This window comes from Triplophysa rosa, linkage group LG10, assembly GCF_024868665.1.
Source record: "Triplophysa rosa linkage group LG10, Trosa_1v2, whole genome shotgun sequence".
In the NCBI taxonomy this organism is placed as follows: Eukaryota; Metazoa; Chordata; class Actinopteri; order Cypriniformes; family Nemacheilidae; genus Triplophysa; species Triplophysa rosa.
This window is the reverse complement of record NC_079899.1, coordinates 19,923,414-19,951,354: the sequence shown is the minus strand read 5'-3', so window position 1 is coordinate 19,951,354 and position 27,941 is coordinate 19,923,414. Positions and strand designations below refer to the sequence as shown.

General features: G+C 39.2%; 2 protein-coding genes across 4 annotated transcripts in view; one reads left to right on the top strand and one right to left on the bottom strand.

Annotated features, from left to right (window-relative positions):
- The first annotated feature begins 54 nt into the window (after nucleotides 1-54).
- On the top strand, nucleotides 55-9,283 carry grem2a (gremlin 2, DAN family BMP antagonist a). Its single transcript, XM_057343155.1, has 2 exons — nucleotides 55-2,913; nucleotides 7,740-9,283. The coding sequence occupies exon 2, from the start codon at nucleotides 7,741-7,743 to the stop codon at nucleotides 8,326-8,328; it is 588 nt and encodes a 195-aa protein (XP_057199138.1). The 5' UTR covers nucleotides 55-2,913; nucleotide 7,740; the 3' UTR covers nucleotides 8,329-9,283.
- The window catches only part of fmn2a (formin 2a), a 36,128-nt gene continuing 17,439 nt past the window's right edge, over nucleotides 9,253-27,941 (bottom strand). The window contains exons 7-17 of one of the 3 annotated variants that reach the window (XM_057343150.1): nucleotides 22,957-23,018; nucleotides 21,072-21,163; nucleotides 20,583-20,712; nucleotides 20,324-20,470; nucleotides 19,904-19,963; nucleotides 19,262-19,382; nucleotides 14,624-14,716; nucleotides 11,324-11,375; nucleotides 10,679-10,828; nucleotides 10,517-10,598; nucleotides 9,253-10,348 (exon numbers count right to left, since the gene is read on the bottom strand). In XM_057343150.1, the coding sequence (XP_057199133.1) occupies nucleotides 10,322-10,348; nucleotides 10,517-10,598; nucleotides 10,679-10,828; nucleotides 11,324-11,375; nucleotides 14,624-14,716; nucleotides 19,262-19,382; nucleotides 19,904-19,963; nucleotides 20,324-20,470; nucleotides 20,583-20,712; nucleotides 21,072-21,163; nucleotides 22,957-23,018 (1,016 nt within the window). In that variant the 3' untranslated portion in view covers nucleotides 9,253-10,321. The other 2 variants (XM_057343151.1, XR_008963623.1) reach the window with 2 other exon arrangements.

Here is a 27,941-nt window from a genome sequence, read left to right as displayed (position 1 = left end):
GCTGTGATACAGCAGAAGCATGTTTGCTTTTAATAGATTTTGTAGTGCTCCCTCGGGGCTGCAGGTTTGAGTCTGGACAGGATCATGTCCTGATCCCATCACCGCTTTCTTCCAAAGGACTTACAGTTGACTGCAAAGAAATACTACTGCAAGTACCTTTGTATGGTTTTACTGTGAGGTTTTTCAGCTTTTATTAGCTTAATTATAATCATTTTATATAAAAATGTATATTATAAAAATATTAATAGTTTTATATTTTAGATTCCATTTCTGATCTGAAAGTGTTTGCCTAAATCATTTTAATAGACAACTACAGTATACAATTGTGTCAACATAGTTTTTGTTACAAAACAAAAAGTTTTTTGTATCATTTTTAAATTTGTTTATTTTTCTTTAAACGAGCCTATCAAATTTAGCGGAATCTAGTGGTGAGGTTGTGAATTGCAACCAACGGCGCACTCACCTTTCATAGCACTACGGTGGCTGACACAGAACTAAGATGTCGTCACGTTTTCGCTTCTTTGCCGAAGGTAATAACGTACTGTACAAAACATGCTCTCTTGAGCAGTTTGTCCGTTTAGGGCTACTGTAGAAACAACATGGCGAATTCCATGTGGGGGACCCAAGGTGTAAGTAGATAGAAATAGCTCATTCTAAGAATAAAAACATAACGCTTCATTATAAGCTCTTTATACACCTCTGAACACATAGTTTTGTATACTATATTGCATTTCTGTCGATAGATCCTCCAAACAAATTACACACAGCACCTTTAAATGTTTTGACTAGTAATAAAAAAACAGTCAATGTGATCCCAGCACGGGAACTTAAATACAGTTTAAAAATCATCCCTTAGTGAAATCTCAAGAAACCGGTAGATAAATTGGCAATGATGATAACGTTTATTCAGCATTGAGTTATAACACAATTCCCATAGTTGCATTTTTATATATTTGCTTTTATTCCAAAATGAGGAAACATATTAATGTGTAAGTGAACCTAAACATTTGAGCAGTAGTGTATATTTTATACTATATCAATCTTAATTTTCTCCCCGTCAATCATCTTGAGCAAACAGATAGTTATGCTCTGTCTGTGTGGTGTTCTGCAGTTTGATGTGCTACAGTAAAACCCATTTAAAGCAACATGATTACTATTTTTAAATTATTACATATGCATTTTATGGCCTTATATTAATAAAAACAAGATGACCATTTCAATAAACTAAAGGCAATTTTAACCAAAAAACATTGAGGAAACTGTCTATAGATATTTATGGACTAAAGTACAGTACATAATTATTTCCTGACATTTAGACGTTTAAATGCTGTTGCATTTAGAAGCACTAGAGGGCAATGACTTCATCCCTCATGTTCCTTTCCTGAAGAGTCTGAGGGGACATGGAGATGTAAGAGATGTACAAAGTCTTCAGGTCCAAACTAACCCATGGAATGAACGAATGTCATACTATCAAGACACATGAGATTTCACATGGTATCTAACTACACGGTTACATTACATTATAACTACCAGAAAAAAATCTTCATGGTGAAACATTGAAAACTAACGTACTGTATGACTATTGAATTGGTCCTCATTATTTGAAATAAACACATATCTTCAAATGTAATAATAATATAAACAGGTTTGGCTTTAGGGGTAGCATATTGTAAATATCTTGGTTTAAAAAATCTTGTGTCTGATGATTGTCACTTATAGCTTTGTTTGTCTGTGTGTTTTATATAGAAAAGAGGAACAAGAGATGCATGTTTTTCCTATTGTGGTTAAATGGAGATGAGTTCAAAACCAAACAAACAACATAGTTGCAGGAAGAATGACAAAATAAGCAAAGAAAGCTTAAAAGCACGGTCAGTACCGTGTAACATCCAAAACCAAATTGAGATTTACGAGTACACAAATGTAAAACTGCTAGAGTAAAAGTCGATTAATTGTTTTTGTGACTGAAAGCTTTTTTTTAAGCCACATAACAGCTGCTTTAACTTGTCTTCAAGTACTGTCAAAACTTGTTTGGAAAATCATTTTTCAAGTTTAAAAAGACACAAGGAAAGCCTTCGGACGGGACCTCAATGAAGCCACAGTGAAACATTTTACAGATTGATCATTTATATACTTTTTGTTCATATTACATGAATAATGATAATGTGGAGTGTTGACGTTTTATCTATATTTAAAAGGATGTTAAAAGGAAAAGCGGCAATGGTGTGTGTGTGTGTGTGTGTGTGTGTAATCTTGTAGCAATCCAAAAGCAATTGGGTTAAGTCTGGGATGCAAACTCGTGTGGGCTGCAACTCAGAGATGCAGAGACAGTGAGAAGGAGAGAGAGTTTGAGGAGGAGAGACAATATGTTTTCAGGACTGGATGATTAACGGTGGGCTTCAGGGGGAGGTATCAGAGTGCTAGACCAAAAGAGAGGGAGGGAAAGAGAGAGAGGTGTAGATCTGCAGAATCTGTTGGTAACTTGTGTGCAACTGATGATTTTCCTTCTGGTCTCTTCACACTCACACGATTCTCTTTAGAGAGGCAGTGAGATGTGACAGTGAATCAGAGAGATGATGATTCAAAGACACACCAAGTCCAACTCAGTCAAACAGAATGCAAGCTGGATGGCACACAAATGATTTAAACTGGGGACCTATGAGCCATAACGCGTGACCTCTTCAGTGTGGCCTCAACAAAACTGGAGTCAGGAACGGCTGGTGGAGACGCGATCACGGCATAACTGGAGGAGAACTTTTCAGGAGCCCATCCTGCAGCACTGTCTCATCTATCTTATGGATATTCGGGTTTCCGTTCTATGCCTGGTGCTTTGAACCTTGGACGAGCTCTGACCCGCCACTTGACCTTTGACCTCTGAGTGAAGTCTTCGGGAAGACACGAACTCCAGATTGACAGGTAGGGGAAGATGTGGCGTAAGACCCTCACTTCAGAACTTGTGGTTTTGTGGATACTTGATATGGTTTTAACATGTAATGTATATGTTTATAGTGCAAATAATTTAATATTATCTATGACCCTGTCTGTGAAATTCATGAAATTAGGAACATCAAAGTGTGACCTTATTAAGTAAATATCAAGGTTACATTTTCACAGAATGTTCTTTACATGATGTAGATTGGTTTTATGTAGAAAACTGCAAATCACAAAAAATGATTATGCTTCTCAAAATCAACCTATACCTGAGGCAAAAGAACTACCTGAGGTAAACCTCTCACGGTTGTCACAAGTGATATTTAAAGACAGAATCTGATATGTTTGAATAATTTTCAAAGATACAGTTGATAAAACGATTCTACTCAATTGTAAATGAACGTGTCATGCAGTTCAGATGTTCGTCTGAAATGTCAAAACGAAGATGTTCAAAGCCCCAAAGGTTCCCAAACATTCTTAACAATCTTACTGTAAAATATTTGTGGTTAAACATTCCAAACTTCCCCGTTGGGCTCATGTTCTTTATAAAACATGTTTATTTTGATTAAAAAAAAAAGTTTTGCTGTAGCGCTGTATTACAATACAAGTAGATTGTTGTGAGCTTACAATATGCAGCTTCATAATACAAAAGTGCCCTAAACATAACAAGAGCTGTAATAAAACCCAAAACTATTTAGAATAGAGAACTGCTATTGAGAGATGATCACACATTGGATCACACATGGAAGACCCTGACAGTAAGTGGATGAAAACCATCATCTAAGGTTGTGAAGCAGAACTGACTTCAGTCCTGCACATACTAGTGTGTTTGGGTGTGAAACGCGTGATCTGCATTTTAAAGAAGGACATGGATCAGCTGTTACTCGGTTCAAAGTGGTGACTGCCCCCTCAGAGCGCATTAAACAAAGCGGATTTACCCCGACAGTCTATAATCGTCTAATTCATCCACTCACTGATGAAACGGTACATGAATAATGCGTGTTTGATGTGTGCATGGGTCAGATTGTGACTTTATCATCACCTGAAATGACCGACGTTGCAGGGTTAGTTTGTCATAATTATAATTACCTTAAATTAATGGCAAAATATGTAAACAGCATGTAATGTAAATATGAATACAAGACTGTGTGTGTGTTTTACGGAGCTGCAAGCCAGACTCTGAACAGAAAGCACTGTTTGACGACAGCCATCAGAAGTCAGTCAGCCATTGATACGGTTGAACTGTCTAACCACAGTTTAACCTCAGCTATGTATTGAAACACGAATCTGACCCAACAGTCCTTAACCGCAGACATCTGAAGCCCAGCGTTACCATCTCTCTGATATTTATCTGCACTCCCCGCTCTAAATACCCATATACCACATGGTGAAACTTCACACCATGGAAACAGTTTATTTTGTACCTTCAGTATCCGAAATCTAATTTAGAAGCACTCATCTGGAGTTTGTAAACTTGCTTGTAAAATCCTAGTCTTGAAACGCATATTGTGTTAAGTATAAGATAACATTGCTTGGGGGTAAAAAAAAAACCTTTGACCTTAAGAGATGGTCTTGAGAACACGTTGAGATTCCCAGGGCAACATTCACTAATTTTGTACATGATCTGCTCACAACTGATGTTTCTGTCCCACACTTTTTAGCATATATAATTATGCCAAATAGTTCCTGTTTGGAAATGATGTTACAATTGCTCTCAGCTTTCCATCAAACGTGTACCCAGCTGGTATATAAAAGTGTTCCTCTAATATAATCTGACTGGGTATCAAATGCACATGTACAATGAAAGGCTACGGGACAAGTGCAAGTCCATACCTGCCAACTCATTCTTTTGTTTGTTTTTACAAACTGAGGAAGCATACGACAAAATCATTGCCACCGTCGATCGAGCTTAATTAGAATTTTAGCCAGAATATTCCAGTCCCAATTGTAATCTACATATCTGTCACTGTCATACTGCCATGTTGGTCGGAACTGCTCCCAAGTTTTTCACCTACTGTTGCACTTGTGTACATGGTTGAGTGACAATAAAGGGATTTGATTCGATTAATCAGAGAGGCGTTGCCCTACACACACTTGACTGCCATCAGTATGTGTGACTGCATGCCGGGTGCATTTGATGAAATGAATTTGATGCCTTTGGGTTTGAGATGTAAACAAGCTTCTAAGGATGCATGTGTGTCTCTAGGACTGCATTTAGAGTTTTGCTCAAAACAATATGTGATTCTAATTTAAAGGCGTACATGTTTCTCGGTCTATGTTGTAAAGAAATGTACTTGTGGCAGGTACATAATTACAGTGATGATCACTCCTGTCAAATTCATCATTTGTGGCGCCAGTTAACGTTTGCATGTGTGTAATGATGTTTGTGTGTTTTAAAGTGTGTGTACGAGTGGAAGCTTCAGGATTTTAGACGTGTGACTTTTGTTTTGGGCTGGAGAATTCGTGGAAGTGTGAGGAACACTGGCTGTGGGTTTTGACAGTGGTTGGTCAGATGCTGGTATCACTTGCAGTGTTGGAGTGCATGCTGGATTCGGCTAAATGAGAGATGCTGGTACTTGCGGTTTGGTTGTTTTACGCTAGGCTGATTCTCTAACATCAATCATTCAGCTGAAACTGTTTTTAGCAGCTGTGTATGGCAGAAACAGAAAACAGAGAAAGGTTTTGGGGTAAAATATAATTTAGTCTGTCTTTTTCTTTCTTTCCTACTTGTGTTTGATTGTATTAGAATCACTGCTGCAAATTTACCTGATTTACAGGAATTTGTACATATTTTACAAGGTGGCAAGTTCATGGAGATTTGAATGAATGAAACTAGTAATTTTTTTGCTACATTTATTTTTTAAGCACAATAAAATTGATATTCAAAATCATGTCAATTTATCATTTAAAATGTTGTCCAGTGTTGAGATAATGTCATGAATTACTCACTCTCTAGTTGGTCCAAACCTGTAAAAATGTCTTTGTTCTGATGAACACAGAGAAAGATATTTGGAAGAATGCTTCAAAAAACAGTTCTTGGACCCCATTGACTACCGTAGTGGGAAAAATTACAAAGGTAGTCAAAAGTGCCCCAGAACTGTTTCCTGTCCTGCATTCTTCAAAATATCTTCTTTTGTGTTCAACAGCACAAAAAAATGTGAAAGTAATTTTTCTTACAATGGTAGTCAATGGGGTCCAAGAACTGTTTGGTTACAAGCATTCTTCCAAATATCTTTCTCTGTGTTCATTAGAACAAAGAAATGTATACAGATTTGGAACAACTCAAAGGGGAGTAAATTATGACAGAATTTTTATTTTGGGGTGAACTGTCCCTTTAAACATTTAATGTAAAATAGTAAGTTGAAGTGACGTAAAGCCAACTTGAATTTTAGGCAGCAAATAATTACATACACACTCATAGCCAGACAGCGAAAGGGAAGTTGTTGTGTTTATTTTCTTGTGTACTTTCTAACCTGACACTAGCCATTACCTCCAAACCACAATTTTTCTCGGGAGATTTATGGCCATTCTGTCTCTATTTCATTTTCCCTACCAAAATTCTACTTCAAGCAAACAAAGTAACAACATATCTGTCACATCCCAGCATTCTCTGTTTCTTCACACCTAGGAGTTACCAGTAAACCGCACCCTCCGGTCACCCTGTGGTCAGCGAAGTGGAGAGGACCATAAGACTTGTAACCTTTCCACATCCTGATCTAATAACATTCATATGGTGCTTTCCCTACTGTTTATATGTCCCCAGCATATCTCAGCAGCGGCATGAGCAAACCTCTCATTATTTAACCCTGTATCAGCAGAGACATGAAGTCCACTTCCTTGTAACCTCAAGTCACTGTAGCGGTCCCTTTTGATGGGCGGCCCTGTTTATTTGCATGAGCATTCTGGGACTGGTGTTAAAGTAAACGGCATTAATGGCTGACGCTGAAGGAGGGAGATACGGGTGATTAATCCATTCCTTTCTGCCACCATACGAGTCAGTTTACTGTAGCTTTTGAACCAGACGGTTCCTGTCCGTCATTCAGATATGTAGATTAGATATTTGCGTATAACTGAATTTCCATCTAGGCTATGTTTTGTATATTGTGTAAAACAGGCAAATTTACTTTTATAAATATATCAAATTTGGTTGGTGCATATCAGATCTTGTAAGTAACACCTCTCAAGCTCATCTTCTTTAGAGATGAACGAATGTAAATCTTCATTAAATCCAACCCAACGAGCCATTTTTAGGCTTAAGTTATTACATTATTGTTTTCCTTGTGAAAGTTTCCCAACTTAACTTGTGCTTGACTCTTGCCTCGCTTTTATGATGTGTAAATGATGTAATGGTCCTTTCTAGTGTTGTTTAGCTCCAGGCTCTCAGTGGGCTCTTTAGATTGGTCTGTCCTGAAAAACATCCATATCCTTTAAACATTCTTGTGGAAGTTCACAGACACATCTGGGTCTTAAATACATCACATACAACTGTGGTTTTATCCTAAATTTACCCTGCGAATAAGATAAAAGAGGATGTTGGCCATGAGAAAGAGTGAGAACATGAAGGGAACAGACAATGGCGACGGTTGTAGAGTCAGAGGTTATCGATGTTGAGGGTTATCTAAAGAGGGCGCCTTGATAAACGCGACTTTAGAGTCTTTGGACCAAGTGCTCTGTGTTTTAAGAAAAGACACTGTATATACAACGAGTAAATAACAAATAAACTATAATACACTGGATGAGGTAACTTGGACCAGTTTGGTTGTTTGAATACCACACACACAGACTAAAATGTCTTTTTCATCTTTTCTCAGGATGTTCTGGAAGCTGGCAATACCTGCCATTTTGGCATGGACCCTCTGCGTAACTACGGAAACCAAGAAGCCACGCCCCCCGGGTTCCATCCCGTCCCCGTACAAGCAAAAGGGCAACGATGTGTCGTCGCCGTCCCTCACGCTGTCATCGTTGCCCCAGCACACGTCGCCGCGACGGCAGAAGGGTAAGCACGATGTGCTGTCGTCCAGACGTGAAGCCCTGGTGGTCACCGAGCGAAAGTACCTGAAGAGCGACTGGTGCAAAACACAGCCATTGCGTCAAACTGTCAGTCTGGAGGGCTGTTTGAGCCGCACCATCATCAACCGCTTTTGCTACGGCCAGTGCAACTCTTTCTACATCCCGCGTCACCTCACGTCTCAAACGTCATCGCACCGAAGTCGAAAAGCGGCGCCCGTGCATGACCACAACTCTTCATTTCAGTCTTGCGCCTTCTGCCGGCCGAGCCGAATAACCACGGTTACCGTACGGCTTCACTGTCCCGGCCTACAGCCGCCGTACCGGCAACGAAAAGTACAGCGCATTAAGCAATGCAAGTGCGTGTCTGTGAACGTCAGCGCTGCGCATTGAGCGAGACGGCTAAATTCACGTGTAACACATATGTTGGACAAACTGAGTTCTGTTTTGACTGGGAAACGCAGCTAAATGGAACTGCCCAACAAAGGCATTTAGTCAATTTGTGAGATATATGCCAAAGACAACAGCTAATCAGAGTCTGGCCACTTTTAATATGTCCGGACTTACCGCAGAATGCTAACCGGGAATGCTGAATTGCTGCCGAGCAGCGAAGAAAACAAAGTTGGATTATTTTATACAGATTATACACAAAGAACATATAAACAAAGCAGATGAATTGAATTATAAGAACTAAAACTGCAAAAATGTTTTTTTATTATAAATGAACGTATATTATATTGACCTTTTGTTCTGTTGGTTTATGTTTGACCTCTGTCCGACCTTGAAAGCCTGTCCCCCTGAGGGTGTATCCCAGTATTTCTGTATTCTGCTTCATCTCAGCAGAGCTGGTTTTATATTGGCCTTGATACCTGAGAGCAGTAGAAATGTTTAACTACCATTTATCTTGTCTTACTTATCCTGCCACTATACGTGAGTGCTGTTAAAGTACAGAAAAAGACAAATGGATGGGCGACTGTGGACCTTATCAACTGAAAGGGGGTTCACTATATTTTCACGAAGTACAGACAGTTAACGGGGGCTAAACGTAATTTTGACTTGCCTCTAATAGAAATGCTGGCATTGGTTTGATTTCATCTGATATAAAGTTCTTTGATGTATTTTGACCAATTATGTACAGAGTTTCTTTCCTTGGGGTTTTTATGATCATTAATAATGTGCACAATGTAAAATATTTACCTTAAAGTCTATCAGACATATGTAATGACAATATTTAACAAAACAGCTACATTGTGTAGATAATGGAATTTATGTGACAGATCAAGAACATGTATGAATATAAAATATATAATGAACAAGTCTTTGAAAAATAAAAATTTATTATTTCACACTTCGATTGTGTTATTTTTAATGTTTGCTATGCGACCATAGTTGTCGTCTATAAATTACTTGAAAAGTTATAGTATTACTCAGACGTGACAGCTGCTATTACAGCAGGTTATTACTTTACTGTAACACGTTGTAACGGTATCAAGATTATAGCAGCGGTAACAGACAGAAACAACACAGTAATGAGCTCTAAAAAAATGCAAAGCTGTCAATTTAGGCTACATCATAAAGGTAAATGTACAACAGGAACGATTGACAGCTGTTGTACACAGATCATACTGAAATGGTGTAATGAACATAAAAACTAGTCATTGCATATGTTTCACAACAATCCATTAAACACTTGAAAAATATAATGGAGGATGAACTAGTTATGATCTGTGATGGATACACACAATTCAGTTAATCAGTATATTATTTTTTTCTGATCACACACACCTTAACATAGCCGCAGACGGTGGCCTATAATTTTGCCTTTTCAACAATTTTTTAAAAATAATTTTATAATAGGAAGTTTTAAAGAACTTCACGACTTTATGACCCAGAGACTGATGTCTCGGCGTATTCAGTTACAAAGTTAAAGATTTAGTATTGCAAATTCTATTGAATGCTTTGGTGATAAAAGTATTCCCAAGTCAAATTCCTCATTCGTGGAGATGCACAGAATCTGTGCCTGCACAGAATTCTTGGGTAATTTTTTAATAATTTGAGCATGTGCTTTTGTCAATATGAGGTTATAATTGTTTAGTTTATCACTTTAGCTTTGATTGTCTTTATATAGAACTACACTCTAAAAACTATGTTATGTTGTGTTATTTCTTGGGAGAACACGTATTAGGATAACATAAACAATGTGTTAAAATCAACACATCCATTTTAAGAGTGTACATACAGTAATAGACAAAATGTAACCGTGTTCATATTACTGTAACAAAAACACAACACCTCATGTCAAGCTGGCATATGCTGAATAAACTATACAATAAATGTATGAATAATGGACCGCAGGGGGGTTGTTGCAATTAGGTAGCATAGAAATTCACATCTTCTGTCCCAACTTGGCTTTCTGAAAGGCACAGGGGAAAATAGATTATAATTATTAAGTGTTTAAAAGTTTTTTTATGTTTAATATGACTGAAAAACATCCAATGAGATGTCTAAATTTAGTCTAAATGTATGTGTACAGCAAACGTAAGACAGTTTTTTTGTGCTATAAATTTTTTTAAACGCTTACTATTCCTGATGCATGTTTGGGTTTTGTGTTGTAGGTAGCTTTTTCGCGTGCCTGTCTGAATGTCTCCTCTGCCGCTTTCAACCTAAAACACACATTTACGCTCAAAATTAGATCAGGCAATATTACCACAGACGTGACCCTAAGAGGACAAATTTAACTCGCCTTTCCTGTAGCAGGCATTTATTCTCCCTCTTCCACAATTCCTTAAAATCTGAGGAAAACTCGTGCCACACTGTAAAAAATGTGTTTGGTGAAACCTCTTTCTCTCCTCCCTTAGGCCTGACTGAGAAAAAGCCGCTGAGCTCCAGAAAGCTGGAAAGCATTCAGAGAAAAGCATGACATAATGAAGAAAATAAGATTAGAAAGTTTACACTGAGGAATTGTGAAATTGATCGTCTTACTTCAAGTATGTGAAACGTGAAATTTTAGCTCATACAAAATAATGCTCTCACATAAAGAATGACAAGCGTAATTTATTTTTCCTGCAGCAATCTTTTGGCATGCATACGTCTAGTACTTGAAAGAAACTGCAGGCATGAGCTACATTTTAGACAATAAACAAAGGCTTTTAAAATAAATTAACTTGTCATAAGAGCCAAGCTTTTATAAACTGGGCCCTTTGTAAAAAAGCAATCTACTCCGTGTCAATCAATCTCAGAGAATTGTGTTATTAGAACCAGAAAGCAGTGTATAACACAGGCAGAAAAAGAGACGGATGAAGGGATGCTAATGCACAGACACATACTCTGAGGAGACATAACCAATATGACACGGCACTTGGCACGGTTAACCCATAAGACGACTTACATCCTCTGCATCTCAGCGAGCTGTTTTTCCTGGAGTTCAAGCTCTGCTTTAGCTGTGTGAATAAAAATAGGACAGAGACATTTTCAAAATGAGTCGATTGTTTTACTTCTAAAATATGTATTTGTACTGCTTGTCAGTGTATGACATAGGTTATCACAGAAAGGTTATCAGAGGATTGTTATTTCAAAACAAAACAATTATTTTTTTCCCACAATGTGAAATATTTTGTTCATCGTGTTGAAACATTTGCTGTCATGCAAACATTCTCAGTGCAAACGTTTTTTTCATAAGCTTTGATGACAGGATGACAGGCCACACAAAAACTGAAAAACAAAATCTGTCATCATTTACGCTCTCACCCACACGTCTCACAAAAGCTATGTTCTTCCTCGAAACACGAAAGGCGATCTGTATTGCACAATGTCCAAACTGCTGTTTTCCGTTCAATAAAAGTGAATATGGCAATAGTAATGAATACACAAAATCTATTGAAACGTGCCAAAGTATTTTTATGATACGTTTATGGTGCTTTTCTGTCGTTTGGCTCGACAGTCACTGATCCGCATCCATTTACATTATTTAGAAGGTAAAATATCTCTGAAAGAGGATGAGCAGGTCTCTAAAGTCATTAGCTGTAATGTCACTTCATTTACTTCCATCTCAAATGCTTGCAGAGTCCCACCTGTGATCCACTAAGAAATGGACCCAAGATCCCAGTGTCTTAACAGGTTTTTAAATGACTCGACAAATGTTCTATTCAACCCAGTCCCCAGCACACAAATCAACTCTGTTTACAGTTCTTCTTGTTGGCCACAGACACCAGAGTTGTAAAGCTAACTAAATGAATAGAAAATATTTATAGTACTACAATAAAGAAAAATACTTTGTTCGGTCATTAATGGTTCATGGCACTCATCGCTACCGCTATTACTATTGCTTATAGAGGAAGGGATCCGACGTACTTGACAGATTATGACGGATAGACGTGACAGAAGATGAAAGTCTGAATCTGAATCCAGAATATCTGGAAGCCAGAGAAAGATGGAGACTTGGTGGTAGACTGCTTTGACTTGAGCTAGTGACCATAGCTATTCCCTAGCAGCCACCTAAGACATTGTGGTGTTTTACACAGGCAAACACCTCTAATATTGCCCTCAGAAAATGTATAAATCAAGTTTTCCCTTCCTTTAGCGACAGAGAGGGTCAGCAGTTAAAAGTACAATATACTTGGAAAAGTAATACTATACAGTACATTCTTTTTCATACACTAACATGGTTCACCTGGTTGCAATTCTATATTTTTTCCCTATCTACCTGTTAAAAGCATGTGAACTTTATTTTGACTGCGGTAAATAGATTATCACATTGGCTCTGTGTCCAGGGCTGTGGAAATGGTTCCCCGTTTTGAAAAGAAAAACGGTAGAAATATAATGACCGTAGACCAAACAGCACAGCATCAGTCTTTCTCTCTCTCTAACACACTTTCTCACTCACTTTGTCTTCCTTTCTGTAGTTAATTTCATGCTCTGAAAAATAAACAGTAGTGGTTGACGCACACTGGAGCCAGAGACGGTTTCTCTCCTGGAGTTTCAAAATCTTACAAATAACAAAAAATAATGGCAGTTATTTTTTCCTATACCAGTTCTGTCTGTTTGCTCTAACTGGAGGCAGTATGGTGGGACGGGGATGATTGAGGGGGTCTTTCCATGGTCATGTCACCCATTTGAGAGCCGGAGATCCAGGCGGAGGAGACCCATGAGTCTCCAGATCAAAGCGGCTGAGATGAGGAGGGGGACGTTTGGTGAGGACCCCACCCTGCTACCCCTGCCGCCAGAGCACATGTGGGTTTTGTTATGAGGGCCAATTTGAATACAAAGACAGAGAGCGAGAGAGAGAGAGAGAGAGAGAGAGAGAAAGAGAGAGAAAGAGAGAGAAAGAGAGAGAGAGAAACACATAGCATTAGAGAGAAAGTGTATTTGAAGCAGTGGTGTGTGATGGAAATGAGGAGTAGTGCCTTCTCTGTGTAGTTTATTGTAAATACATATTCCGGTTTCATTTGATGTTTACACTGTTTCCAGGCCAACGTATTAAAGGGATAGTTCTCCCGACAAATAAAATTCTATCATCATTTTCTTACTCTAAGGTTACTCCGAAAACTGTATGACTTTCTTCTGCAGAACACAAAAACGATATTTTGAAGAATGCTGGCAACCAAACTATACTGGCCCCCATTTACTTCCATTGTATGGACAAAACCACTGAGACATTTCTTGATTTATGTTGTGTTCCACAGACGAAAAAGTCATATACACGGTTTGAATGACACAAGGATGAATAAATTATGACAGAATCTTTATTTTATACAATCAGTCTAACTGTTTTCCTGCACTGTTGGATAGTGTTATTTTAGAAGGAAAAGTACTTTAAACACTAGTAGAGCTTTTATTTGGTATTGTCTTTTGCTCCATTGCTTAATAGGAGAATAACCACTGATCTGAGCATGTAATAAGATTGAGATTGAAAAAGAAGGGTATGTTTATGTCAGCTTTAAGAAGAGAGATGTAAGAATGAGGTTACACAAGGTAATTAAAGATTATTGGAGTGAAGCACAGAGCAAAGTCAGTGAAATGCAGTCGAGAATACAGTGCCAACAGAATAAATCTACAATACTGCTTTTAGCCCACAGACAGATCAGGTAGGTTGACTCAGACATACTGTACCTATAAGAATATAAATGTGAACCGACAGCAACACACAAAGACAGAGAAAAGGAGCTGGAGAACAGATAACGCAAATAAACAAGATGACATTTAAGTCATTTTTAAAAACATACTTTACAAAAAACATTACTGTGTGGATCTTGAGACAAAACAATTGCACTGAAATATTTTAATATACTGTATGTCAGTGTATGGTGTGTTAAATTGTCACTTCTAACATTTATGTTAGTCTGGAGCGAGGCGTAAGTGATACCATAACAGAAAAAAATACAATGGTAGTCAAAAGTGCCCCAGAACTGTTTGCTGACCTATATTCTTCAAAATGTCTTCTTTTGTGTTCAACAGAAAAAAAAGAGTAGTTTTTCCTACTATGGGGGTCAATGGGGGGCAAAATCTGTCAGGTTATAAGCATTCTTCCAAATATCTTTCTCGGTGTTCATCAGAACAAAGAAATTTATACAGATTTGGAACAACTCGAAGGTGAGTAACTGTTGACAGAATTTTCATTTTTGCCCTATTGAGTTCTCTGCATTTAATCTCCGCTTACACACAATCACTGTTTGTGTGCGTTGTTTCTTACCTTGAGTTAGAAATTCTTCCATTTTGTCCTTAAAAGGCTGCAGGTGCTGCTCAGATGACACATTACACACCTTCTTTGTTTCTGCTGAACAAGCTGTAAAATAAAGCAGAGAATGCATGAATATGTGCAAAAAATGAAAAGCTCAGCAACTGCAGAACATGACCTGACGCTCTTCATGTTAAAGGTCCAGTGTATGTAATGTAGTGGCATCTAGCAGTGAGGTTGCGAATTGCAACCAATGGCTCACTCCACCCCTCCCTTTCGAAGCACTACGGTGGCTGACACAAGACTAAAGGCCCGTTCAGATTGCGGGAGATGCGAAAAAGCGAAACGAATACCCGACAAACCAAGTTTTCATATCAACGGCGAAACGAATGTCCGCTTTCTTCTATTTGACGCCCGCACGGTAGATGGAGCTGATTGAGAATACATTTCATGCCTATTAGGTGGCGCTCAACCGCTATTCAGGCTTCGGCTGCTGAGAAGAAGAAAAGCTTAAAGCTTAGCGTAGCAATACAGGCTACTAGTACTGTTTGCTTTACGTACTTACAACAGCAGATCAAGAAATGGATTTCTCCAGCAGCAGCGAAGATGAGTTTATTGTTGTTTGCCTGAATGAGCAAGGGAAGAGAAAAAGAAGATATTGGGTTACCCCTATTCTTGAGAAGAGAGAAGAGCACGGGGAGTTTAATAGATTGATCCAGGAGTTAAAGCTGTACCACGATCGTTTTCATCGTTACTTCAGGACGATGGTCTGGGGGTTAATTAGTTACCAAATGGCATTTGCATTGCAGCTGTACTATTTAAACAGTTGTAAAATCTGTGTACACTTGACTTGATGTATGTTTGCATGTGCCTGTGCGTTCTACCTACAAGCAACACTGCTTAGTTATTGTATATAAATAAAAATAAAGAAATTTGAAGAAACTGATTGTATTTGATGACTTTTACTGGTACAGCCAATATATTTGTAATATCCCATACTACATGTTTATATATACTGTTTATACTTTTATATTTGAATGCCACCTCAAATTATGCCACAGAACTTCTTTTTTGTCCTGGTTTTTGTAGTCGCTGTGACTTTTTTCAAAACGTTCTGTCTGTTCTGACACCAACGACAGTAACAACTCGACATCCATTCTCTCACAACAGCTTTCTGAGCCTTTAGCGTCCACGCGTGCCCTCAGTGGCTCTAGGCACGTGACGTAAAATGCTCGATACTTATTGGACGGTCCGTTTCTTCGCTTTGCGAATGGGGAAAGATACGTCGCACTAGACGAAAAAAAACCTTCGCATTTTCACCGCGCGGATATTCGCGGTCTATATGAAAGGCTTCATAAGAATCTATTGTTTTTGTTCTAGAACGATATTGCAACGAACATTCGCACCGAATATTCAGAGGCAATCTGAACGGGCCTTTAGATGTCGTCACGTTTTTGCTTTTTTTGCCAAAGGAGAAATGTATTTACGAGACACGCTCTGTAGAGCAGTTTGTCCGTGTAGGGCTACTGTAGAAACAACATGGTGAATTCCATGCAAGGGGACCCAAAGTGTATGTAAATAGCAATTGCTCATTCTAAGGAGATAAAAACATAACGCTTCATTATGTAAGGTCTTTATACACCTCTGAAGACATAGTTATGTATATTATATTACATTTCTGTCAATAAATCCTCTAAAAAAACCTCTGACTTTGACAAAGATGCTTAGACCAGCATGGAAATTCACATCATCTAAACTGCACATTCAATGACCTCCTGAGATGTCCAATCCTCCCTTTTACTTCATAGATCATCATCTTGTAGAAACATGTGCTACAGTATCTGTGACCTCTGCTAAAGGATGCTAAATAACGAATCCCCTCATGAGCCTTTCCTTGCCATTCTTGTTCATCGTACGCTTGGAGTCCTACAGAAGCCTGTGGGATGTTTCACTGTGTCATACTGTACTTCACAGATAAACTCTGTGACGGATGACGCCCTAGCATGCCAATCAGCTCTATGCAAACACACATGCTAATGCTTCAGCCAGCTGCATGGCGAGGAACTGCCAGGTCACCTCGATCAAATAACTCAGTGCCACTTTCAGCTGTCAGCGTCAAACATCTGTTTTACAGCTTAGCCTAGCTTGCTAATGTAGTGATGATCCATTTATTGTATGAACTTGGCGTTGTCGGCCGTGCTAAGAGAGAAGCCATGCTTATTGGGCCACGGGGAGACTTTAAGGATGCGAACTGAGGATTCAGAAAAACACAGAACATTGCCAGGGGAGAAATATTTGCCTGTGTTAAACAAACCAAGGCCTGATTCCTTCAACAGGTGTAGGCCAAAGCGATTTAGCTGAGCGTTCAGTACAAGCTCTGAGAAAGCACATTCACAATTCATCAGCCATGTGGATAGCGGGCCTCACTAATATGCTCTTGAAAGATTAACAATGCAAATCTTCAACTTGTGATTTAAACACTCAGAAGCAGAAACGCGGCTAACAGCGAGGGCAAAGCTAATAGGCTATGAAGCAATGCATCAAAACCCTCCCATCCATCCTTCAATCAAGATTTCCATGAACCGAAAACAAATCCATCTGATCTGACAGGATTTAGTAAATTCAACCTACTTACAAAGGCAAGGCGCGTGTTATTTGTGAGCGTGGTAGACATTTTCACCCCGTATAAATGATTCATTGTAAATGTGTTTTTGATGCCGGGTAGTGTTCTAAATCGACCACATCAACATCCACGGGTGTTTTTTCAAGTAGCTGAACAAGCCAAACATACTGACAGTGGAATGCATGCGTTTCTACATCTGTGTGTGTGTGTTTATTGTGTTGGCAATGAAACCGTTTTCAGGGATTTAAACGCGACTTTGAGCATGTAATCGGATTCTTACACCTCATTCACACTCCGCCCTGAGCTTAAGCTCGGTTGTACAACCTTTGACTTGTAGCTCAAAGCTGAACCAATTTCACTGACCTCCTGAGAACCCTGATAAATTGCTTCACCGGTCAACAAGAAAAGCGAACAGTTTTTAAGGCCGTTTAAGCACGTTACCCGCAAGTCTTTCTTCAAAAACGACAGAATAAAACACAAGGCCTTACTCAAGGGCACTATAATAATGGCTTGTAGATCAACACCTTGCTTGGGTTAAATCTGTTGCTCACCTGGATATTTAACTTCACCATCAACAAGCCACAATGATGGGTTCATTTGGTATGTCTATCTGCAATGTGTATGAGTTTTCCTCCTTATCAAAGCTGATTTATGCTATACAAACACTCAGAATCAAATTAAAGGTCCAGTGTTTGACATTTAGCGGCATCTAGTGGTGAAGTTGCGAACTGCAACCAACAGCTCCCCCCAGCCCTCCCTTTCGAATCACTATGGTGGCTGACACAGAACTAAGATGTCGTCACGTTTTCGCTTCTTTGCCGAAGGAGATAACGTATTTATGAAACACGCTCTGTAGAGACGTTTGTCCATTTAGGGCAAATGTGGAAACAACATGGCGAATTCCTTGCAAGGGAACCTGTGGTCAGTGAATGTAGATAGAAATAGCTTAAACTTACGAAAACATATGTGATTTTGTTTTGTCTTTCTAAGGTTTCACTCAAATTCAACTGCATTACAATTGTCATTTTATAGTGTATCCAACCTAATCTCAGAAAAACAAAGCTTTTTTTATGAGGTGGCATTTTGTATTAATTTGTACTATATGAACTATACAAAAAAAATCCTTGAAAAAAGCACCTCTAAGGGGTCATTCACATTTCGCATCTTTTGTGCGTGCATATTCGTTTTTTTTTATGTAGATGCGTGACAAGCAAGCTCAAATAGGGAGCAACGCGGTTCAACTTTTCAGAATGTCGCACGCGCACCGCAGGTCATATGACAAGAACCAACTAACCACAATAGTCAAGCTCAGTAAAGATGGAGACACAGATGATCACAGCATTAAATAAATCTAGTAGCAGAGTTACTGCAAGGTATTTTCAGTGCATATAATCCACACATCCTTTGTTTATAGCTCCTCGTCTCAACGGCTAGCATGGCCCATGGTCGCTTAGCAACGACAGATGCCAGGAGAGAGCAAATTCCTAGGCGCTTAAAGGAGAAAGCAGTGCAGCTCGCGTTTTCCGCTCGGTTTTAGACGCGACATATGAATCGCCCCTAAACCTACCTAAACGGTCATTGGGGAGAAAGCAATGATACTAAAACATGCTAAATTAACTCAAATTAGCCACCACATAAAATAATGACAAACTGCCATTGCCATGGCACTTTAAAGCCTATTAGGGGAGTTTTCAGAATATTCCCCTCCAGATTTATATTAGCACGCTAAAGCTTTTAACAAACCGCATTTACAGTATTGATCATTGTTGCAGGCAGCTGGTGGCACAATAACAACAGCCATTTAAAAATCAATGAGCCTTCAAAAGAAAAACACGGGACATGATAGTATGTACAGTATACAAACCGAATACATACATCTGTATGTTTTTGTATATGTCTCTAAATGCATTTGAGTTTATGTTTATCTGTGCATGTCCACATGCTTTGTATGTTTATGTGAGTTTATGTATGTGCATAGAAGTGTGTGTAAGGCCTGTGCTTATTGTTTAGTGCTTTTGTCCACATCTCACCATTTAGATCTTTGCGTAGCTTGCGCAGGTCACGCTGAAAATCCTCAAACTTCATCTGCGAGGCTTGAAACAAATCATGGGGCTCGGGAAGCAGATACACGCATGTTTCCTTACCTGCATCCTGACACAGAAACAACAGGAGGTCTAAAGCAAAATCATACAGATAGAGGACGTTTATGTTAATGAGATCATATAATTCAATTTCAAAAGCAATTAAAACCTTTACAGTAATAGAAGGAATTCATTTTAACAGTTATCGAAGCTGTTGGCACGCATGTGCATGCGTGCCGTCTCCATTTTTTGCACACTAGAAGCACATCAATAACCTGTGGATCATGCTTTGTCAATTTAGACACGGTCTTGTAATGACAACATCTGGACCGGCTAACGGTGTTTACAATACAGCCCTTTTAATCTGCATCCAAAAAACGGCATCAAGCAATCAAAGGGTCCCGCTCATTCAGAGCGGCCATTTGTCTCTTCGCTAAAGAAAGACAAATAAAGAAAGACAAATAAAAGTGGTGAAATGAGAAACAAAGCCACATTTATGGCCGCCATGAATAAAATGTCGGTGGAGAGATTAGAGGACCCAGGAGAGCGAGGTTGGCTGAGCCAATGAAACAAACAGCTTCTCGAACCTACCTCATCAAAGTGTCGCAGATAGTAAGCAACAATGTAGGACAGGAGGCTCTGAGAATGATCCTGATGGAGGCAGTGAAGAAAGAGAAAGCAGATGAAAATAAACAGAGAGGAATAATCATTTTTTATGTTTTGGAGTTGTATACATTCTGTATGCTTTGGTTTAGATGTGTAGCTCAAAGCATTTGTGGCCAGACAGAAAGCCATCTGGTATGGAATTTTATAGACTGGTTATTGTTCACAATGCTCTGCTTATGATCTAGATATCAGATTCACGAAACCATCAAGCTACTTGTAAACGTCGGCATTCTTAAGGAAAAAGGTAAATGATCCCCCATTTGTTGTCATTGGTTCCAGCATAAATATAGTGTATATTGTGTAAATATAACTTAAACCAGTTATAGTGATCTTATTTTAACTCACACTGCTCTTGACATCCTTCAGCTTGGGCAGGATTTCAAGGGCAAACCCATCCGCCTGCCCTCTGCTTCGATTTCCCCCATTCATAATGTTCCCAAAAGCAAGGATCAAACCTAGTAGTTGCAAAACCCCCTGACCTGACTGTAGAACCTGTTAACAGAGAAGAACCGTACATACAGTAAAACATGTTTTCTTCACCGCTTTATAGATAAGCGCTTAAGTTGAAATGCATCTGACTGGCGTGCTTTGTGTTATCTCTCACCGTGCAGACTCTCAGCAGGGTTTCCAGCTTGCGTTGAACTGATGAAACACACTCGGTAAAGCTGGACTGGAAGAGAATACAGAAAACTCGCTCGGAGAACTGAGGAACCGCAGAGAGCTGCAGCAGAAACCTGACAGACAGAGAAATAGAAAGTGAGAAATAAATAGCGCACAATAAATATTTGATTGTGGATAGACTGTATGACTTTCTTTCTTCTGCAGAACACAAAATAAGATATTCTGAAAAATGTTGATAACAGAAAAACGTTGGTCCCCATTGACTTGCATTGGTTTGGTGTCCATACAATAGAAGTCAATGGGGACCAACGGCTTTTGGTTACCAACATTTTTAAAAATATCTTCTTTTGTGTTCAAAATTCAAAAAATGAGTAAATGATGAAAGAAGTTTCATTTTAAAGGTGAACTATTCCTTAATATCTGAATTGTCAAGTCATGTCTTTATTATGGCTGAGCGGACTGAAGGTCTTACTGCTCCGGTTTGTCCAGAGGTTTCACATTCTCTTTGTCTTTTGAAGACTTGACGTGTTTCTCAATCTGATCCATCTCTTCTTTCTGAGCCCTCTGTGAACACAACAAAACATCAAGTTAAAATCTCATTTTATTTCTGGAGGTGGATGAAAATGAACAGTCTCACACTAAAAACAAGCTTAAGAAAACAGGCACCTCTTATAAAACAGTCCATGACGGATCTAATAGCGATATAAACTCTAATGAGGAAAAACAATGCTCTCTGGAGTCTGTATGCCTTACTTTATGACCTTTGATTAAACGCCTCACATACAAAGTGAGATCCACGATTCAGACAGCGAGAAAGAACGAGGAGGAGAGAGGAAAGGGGGATAGACTGTGTGTGTGTGTGTGTGTGTGTGAGAGGGGGTGTTCTGTGGTTTTGGTTGTTGGAGTCAGAGACAGCGTGGAGTCTCGCACACTAAAGAGAAACAACCTCAACATCTAAACTCAACAGCACTGCCTCGAGCTACGGCGGGAAGGGTTGGGGGGGATTGATGGAAGGAAAATAGTTTTCAGCAGGACAGGACAAAAAAAGTGTGTGGGAGAAAAATAGGTGGGAAATATAGTTTTACTGGTGCATATTTTTTTAGACACACCCTGTTAATATGCGATATAAGATACTAAATACTGACATTACATTATATCGATGGGGAAAAAAACCCACAGAAAAATGGACAGAATGCAAATATATTCCAAATCAGTGCAGTTTTCTTTTTTAATTTGAGAAATGTGAAAAATTGTTATGCAGCTTTTGCTATAACAGTGAGGGTTCCAATCAGGGACTGTCAGAAAGCACAAAACAAGAACATAAGACTGTCATTATATGACAAGAGTCGTGTAACAATACTTAAAAAAGACACAAAAAGACATACGGGTATGCAATAATACCCGTATGCCTCAATGACAGAGTTTTCATGTTTGGGTGAAATATTGCTCTAAATGGAATGTTTAAAATGGCACAGTGTGCAAAATGACAATAAATGTGCCCACACGCATATGTACGGTGTTGACATAATGATCGGGGATGTGTGTGTGAACGTGCGAGGAAAGATGTGGCGTCTCAAGATGATCCGTGGCCACAACACCCTGTCTTTATCTCATAATGATGTACAGCACACACACTCGCAAGCAAAAAGTGTGTAAAGCATTTCTCCTACTGACAGCTAGATTTACGACCGCTGCTTCGAGGCACAGGGCAATCTTGGTTTGCAAACTCGTCATCAGTGCACATATACACTTATAGTGCAATAAAAGAAAATCAGTATTTGATAATAACCAATCGTAAAAGAGAAGTTAAGTCTTCCAAGAAGGAGTACTGTGGGTTTGATTTATGCTCTCGTGCTAAAGTTAAAGTGGCGCATTTTGCAGTTGCCAATAAGTTACATAACAGAAGCACGACGGATCAGAGTTTCTGAACTATTCAGCTTTCATTTTTTGAGGGAAAAACTTCAGCTCTGTCTGTCTAAAGTTCCATGTTTGTCTTGATACACTTATGTTGCTCTCTCTTTCTCTCTTTCTCTCTCTCTTTCTCTCTTCTCTCGCTCTGTCAGACAGTGACAGGCACCCTGGCTCCATGGTAAACCTTACTCATTCCAGTGGTGTTTGTGGCCCGCGTGTTTGTTTTGGTATTTAACACACATTTCCGCAGCTCTCCTTTGGAGTGGACCGTATTAAGGCACAGCTCCAAGATCTCAGGGTCTGTTCGCGTTCCTGTCCAGTTCTGGGAGGTTCGAAAGTGTAATTATATGATGAAAGATCATTTGTGGAATCCACGGAAGGGATGTCAGGATTCATCAAGCCTACCGAGGTACACCGTCACGCCCTGTCATGGGGTGAGGACTTACGTTTTCATACAGAGCCTGGAGTGTTTCCAGATCCACCACCGAGCAGTCCATGTTCAAGATGGCTGTCAGAGACGAAGAAAAAAAGATTATCTGTCAGAAGCCAATGAGAAAACTAATGCTGCATGTCTATATGAAATGAGCATAACAATGTTAGGGAAAATGTTATGATAACAACGACTACTGCCTGACAGCACAAGAATAAGCACATTCCCAAACCGTTTAATAGGCACTTATATATTAGTCCATATACTGTATTATGTAAAATATAGGACATAGTAGTAATAGTTGTACAAACTTTCAGTTACCAGCACATTAAACAATGAAAATAGCAAACAAAATCAATAAAAAACTCATCTGGTAGATGAAAACGCACAATAGGGTAATGTTAAACTACTTTCAATTGTTTAAAAAACTGGGTTTGTTAAATTATGTAATCTAACGATCAAAATGTGTTTACTCAGCACAAAACATTTATTTTTCCAAATTGTTTCAACATAATAAAAGCATTTGCGTCTCTATCAAAGCCGTTATCGAGCTGGCTAGACTGGACACTTTTTCTTCCGCTAAATAGAGCTATTATGCCGTTCACTCATTTGGGGAATTGAGAAATTGATTATTGGAGTGTTCCAGAAACCACACAAGACAGAATAACAAAAACATCCGTATCTGGTGAAAACACAGATATATTAAAGAGAGACAGCCAGTTTTACTTCTGTTATGGGAAAGTTATCAAAAACAGTTTAAAGGAGAGAGAGAGAGAGAGAGAGAGAGAGAGAGCGAGTGAGGGAGAGAGTGAGAGCTACAGAAAATGCATACTCCATGACCTGGTTATTTAACCTGTCATCAACCTGACAACAACATTACAACAAATACACATCCCCAACCACCACATATACAAACAACATCATTTGAATACCTGCAAAACAAAATCTTTACATAAAGAATGGGTCTACTGATGTCCAGACACGTAGTCTGTGCTTTCTCGGTGTGATGCTCACAAAAAGGCATTCAATTCCATCTTCTGTAGGAGATTCCTTACAATAGTAGAATAGCAAATTTATATAATAATCAAATAAAGTATGCATTTTACACCCAAAATGACTATAATTATGTGAAATTCTTTTACTTTTGAGTACTTTTAATTTTAAATATCTGTATTAAATCACTTAATTGACGTTGTTAACCAAACAATACTTATTACACAGAAAACTACAGGTTTACGATGTTATCTTCATGCCAATCTTACATAATTACTATCTTTCGTTCACAAACAGACAAAAAAATACGGTAAATTCTACCATGTTTACAATTCCTAAACTGGATTATGCTTTCTAAACAGCATTAACATTTAAACAACGTTTTTACAACGTTTGGCTAAATGAAGGTTTCATGTTAGAGCATAGTTTCTCATAGCATTCATTGCAATCACTACCATGATCCAAAAAGGGTCCACAAAACAATGCCCTACAGCCTCCAGGATCCAAACAGACGGCACTTCAGAACAAGTGTGAGTCTGAGTCATTGGAGAAAACTAACAAACAAATCAACCGGAGGGGGTCGGCGTCACTCGCTGATAAATCCATCCTTACGCACACATAAACACTGAGCTGACTGTGAAACACAGAGACTATTATGAGCAGAATCAAAGACTTGTCATCAAGTGCATTTGTGCATGAGTTGCCCATGATGTAGTCGGCCACGCAGGACTGTTTTCAGCTTGCGAGGTTCTCAGGATGTGAGATCTTATGAAAACCAGCTGAGGGAAAATGAGATCGCTCACACAAAGGGAGCGATTCAGTGTAAATACACCGAGGAGTTACTTCAGATCCAGTGGCTTGAGCACACAGGTTTAGATCAGGATGCAAATTATGGGAGGGTTTGGGGTCTGATCCTGAATAAAGGCTTGAACCTATTCAAAAGGAGTCAAAAAGGCGGGTGCGAGTCTTAAAAAAGCACACATTGTCTTTTGCATCATTAGACTTGATGGCTGATTTATGTGTATTAAGAAAAATTAAAAAAGCACAAAAAAAAGAAATGTTGTCTCCTCCTCTAATCCTTTTCTTCTCTTTTGTCTGGGTCAAGTCAAGTCAAGTCAAAATTTATTTCTAAAGCCAAAGTGCTGTACAACAAATCACCAATCAAAAGCAAACCTCATATAACAATAAGCACAACAAATAAAATACAATCAAAACGTAGTAAAATAAAGCCCTAAACAATAAATTTGAATCAAAAGCTAAAGAAAAAAATAAGATTTAAGAAGGGATTTAAAACCAGCTAGTGAAGGAGCAAACCTCACGTTTACAGGCAAACTATTCCAAAGTTTAGAAGCTGCAACTGAGAAGGCCCGACCACCCTTGGTTTTACAGCGACAGCGAGGGACAGTTAAGAGAAATTGATTACTAGACCTAAGTGCTCTCAGAGGAGAGTAGGGAATTAGAAGGTCACCAATGTATTTTGGTGCCAGGCCGGATAAAGCCTTATACACAAAAACAGAAATTTTAAAATAAATTCTGAACTGAACAGGAACCCAGTGTAAAGACGCCAGAATTAGAAAGATGTGATCCCTCTGTTTTGTCCCAGTAAGCCTAGCTGCAGCATTTTGGATAATTTGCAGGCGAGAGATCGCAGTTTGAGGGAGACCACAATAAAGGGAGTTACAGCAGTCCAAGCGTGATGTTATGAGAGCATGGATTACCGTCTCCAAATCTTTATGGGACAGAAACTGTTTTAATTTAGCGATTGATCTCAAATGGAAGAAACTGCCCTTAACTACTGTACTAATTTGCTTCTCAAAGTTTAATAACGAATCAAATGTGACCCCGATATTTCTTACACGAGGTTGAACACTCTCAGAGAGAGAATTAAAAACAGATGTAGACCTAGGATGGCCTAAAATCAGAACTTCACTTTTGCTTTCATTTAATTGCAAAAAATTATCATCAATACAGCATTTTATCTCCTCAAAACAGCCAGCAAGCGAGTCACTACAGTCAGATACAGTCTGGAAGATAGAATTGTGTATCGTAAGCGTAGCAGTGGTACGAGATCTTATATTTCTTAAAAATGGCACCCAGGGGCAGCATATAGAGTGAAAAAAGGAGAGGGCCTAAAATGGACCCTTGGAGAACACCACATGACAAGGGAACCGACGAAGAAGAAAACTTCCCAATGCTCACTGAGAAGGTTCTATCTTTGAGGTAAGAGGCAAGTCACTGCTAAGAAACACCCTGAATACCCACCACCTTTTCCAACCGATGTAATAGAATACTATGATCAATTGTGTCGAATGTAGCGCTCAAGTCTAACAAAACTAGCATTGCATATGAACCAAAATCAAGAACTTGCAAAAGGTCATTGCTAACCTTCAACAATGCAGTTTCCGTACTGGGCAGAGATCTAAAACCCATAGACCTCAACCATCTCTTCAGTGTTTAATTTGTCAAAGAAGGCAGCACCCACAATATCTGCTTGATAGTGCTCTGAAAATAGACTAGCAGTAGAAGGTTGGATGAAACGAGAGTAATTTACAAACTGAGAGCATGTGGAGGAGGGAAAGTCACAAACAAATTCAAACACGATTGGCAAATGGTCTGAAAAGGCAGCATCAATCCCTTTAAAATTTGTTATATGGAGACCATATGACAACACCAAATCCAGTGAGTATTATATATTGGTTATAATTATGAGTAGGGCTGAAAACAAATTGTGACAGACTTAAAGATTCAATGAGGCATACAAATTCAGGGAGGCAAACTGCACACCTTTACTGACACGGCGTTGAGATCCTTGGTGGACATAACGAGGACGGCGCAGAATTTCCAGTGAAGCACAGTAATTATATATGTTCGCAGGAAGAGGATATGATCAGTTCAGATTATACAGATCAGAAGATGAATAAAAAAAGAGTCATAATTAGGCAAATATAAGATCCAAAAGTCGAAGGTAAAGAAGGCTAAATGCACTAAAGCAGATGTGACATTCTAGGGCAGTGAACAAAAGGTCCAAGTGTGTCAGTACACCCGTGAATAAACACACAGTTTCCAGTCAAACGTAGTCGAGCCCAGGCCATCGCAAGTCCAATCCATCCACACAAGATACAAGGCACCAGGTGCCGAGCTTCACCCGAGGTGAGGTGGACCGATGTATTCATAGAAAGACAAACAGATGAGCAGGCGGCAGATCGTTCAGCTCACCCCGCAATCGACAAAAGACCATCCAGACGAGAGCAGTTAGATGCCGGGCCGATGCAAGTCCATCCAAACACAGGCAGCAGCGTTGAGCCTCACCTCAGGCAAGCCGATGATTCAGCAGGAGAAAGGCAGGGGACAGATCGCTCAAACTCCCACCGCATCCAGCACAAACCATTCAGCTGAGAACGGTCGATCCCAGGCCACCACGCATCCATCCAAATGCAAGCAAGCATCAAACCTCACCAGAGGTAGGCTGGCAGATGAATCACCCAGAAAGTGATTACTCTGAAATATTAATGCCGCGTAAAAACCGGATCAATACTAAAATTCATAAGATTAAACCGGGAGCAGAGGCAGACAAACATGACAGCGTACACTCGAACCGCAACAAAAAAACCTAATAACTTTGGATGAACCTTTAAACTCTGCAATTAAACCAACTCACAACATTCTTCACTATTTCCTCAAAGGGCTTGATCCAGGTCAGCATGGCCATGCGTGATGTTGGGGAATGTATTGATTCTGGGTAAATAGCACTGCCAGAAAAAAAAAGTTTGTTTCTATTTGGTGGTTTACTCTGGCCAAACATATTGGCTTCCCCAATGGGTGGAATTGCACTGAGATCCAATAAGACCCAACCAGCGCAGAATTGTGGGTACTGAGCTGAATAAAACATGGACAAGGAGCCCATAAAGTCTCAAAGAGCCAGTAAAAACTTCTTCAAATGCAGCCAGTTTAAAGGCTAACTGAGGATGTGTGTGCGCATATAATATTAGGTATCCATTCACATAATGT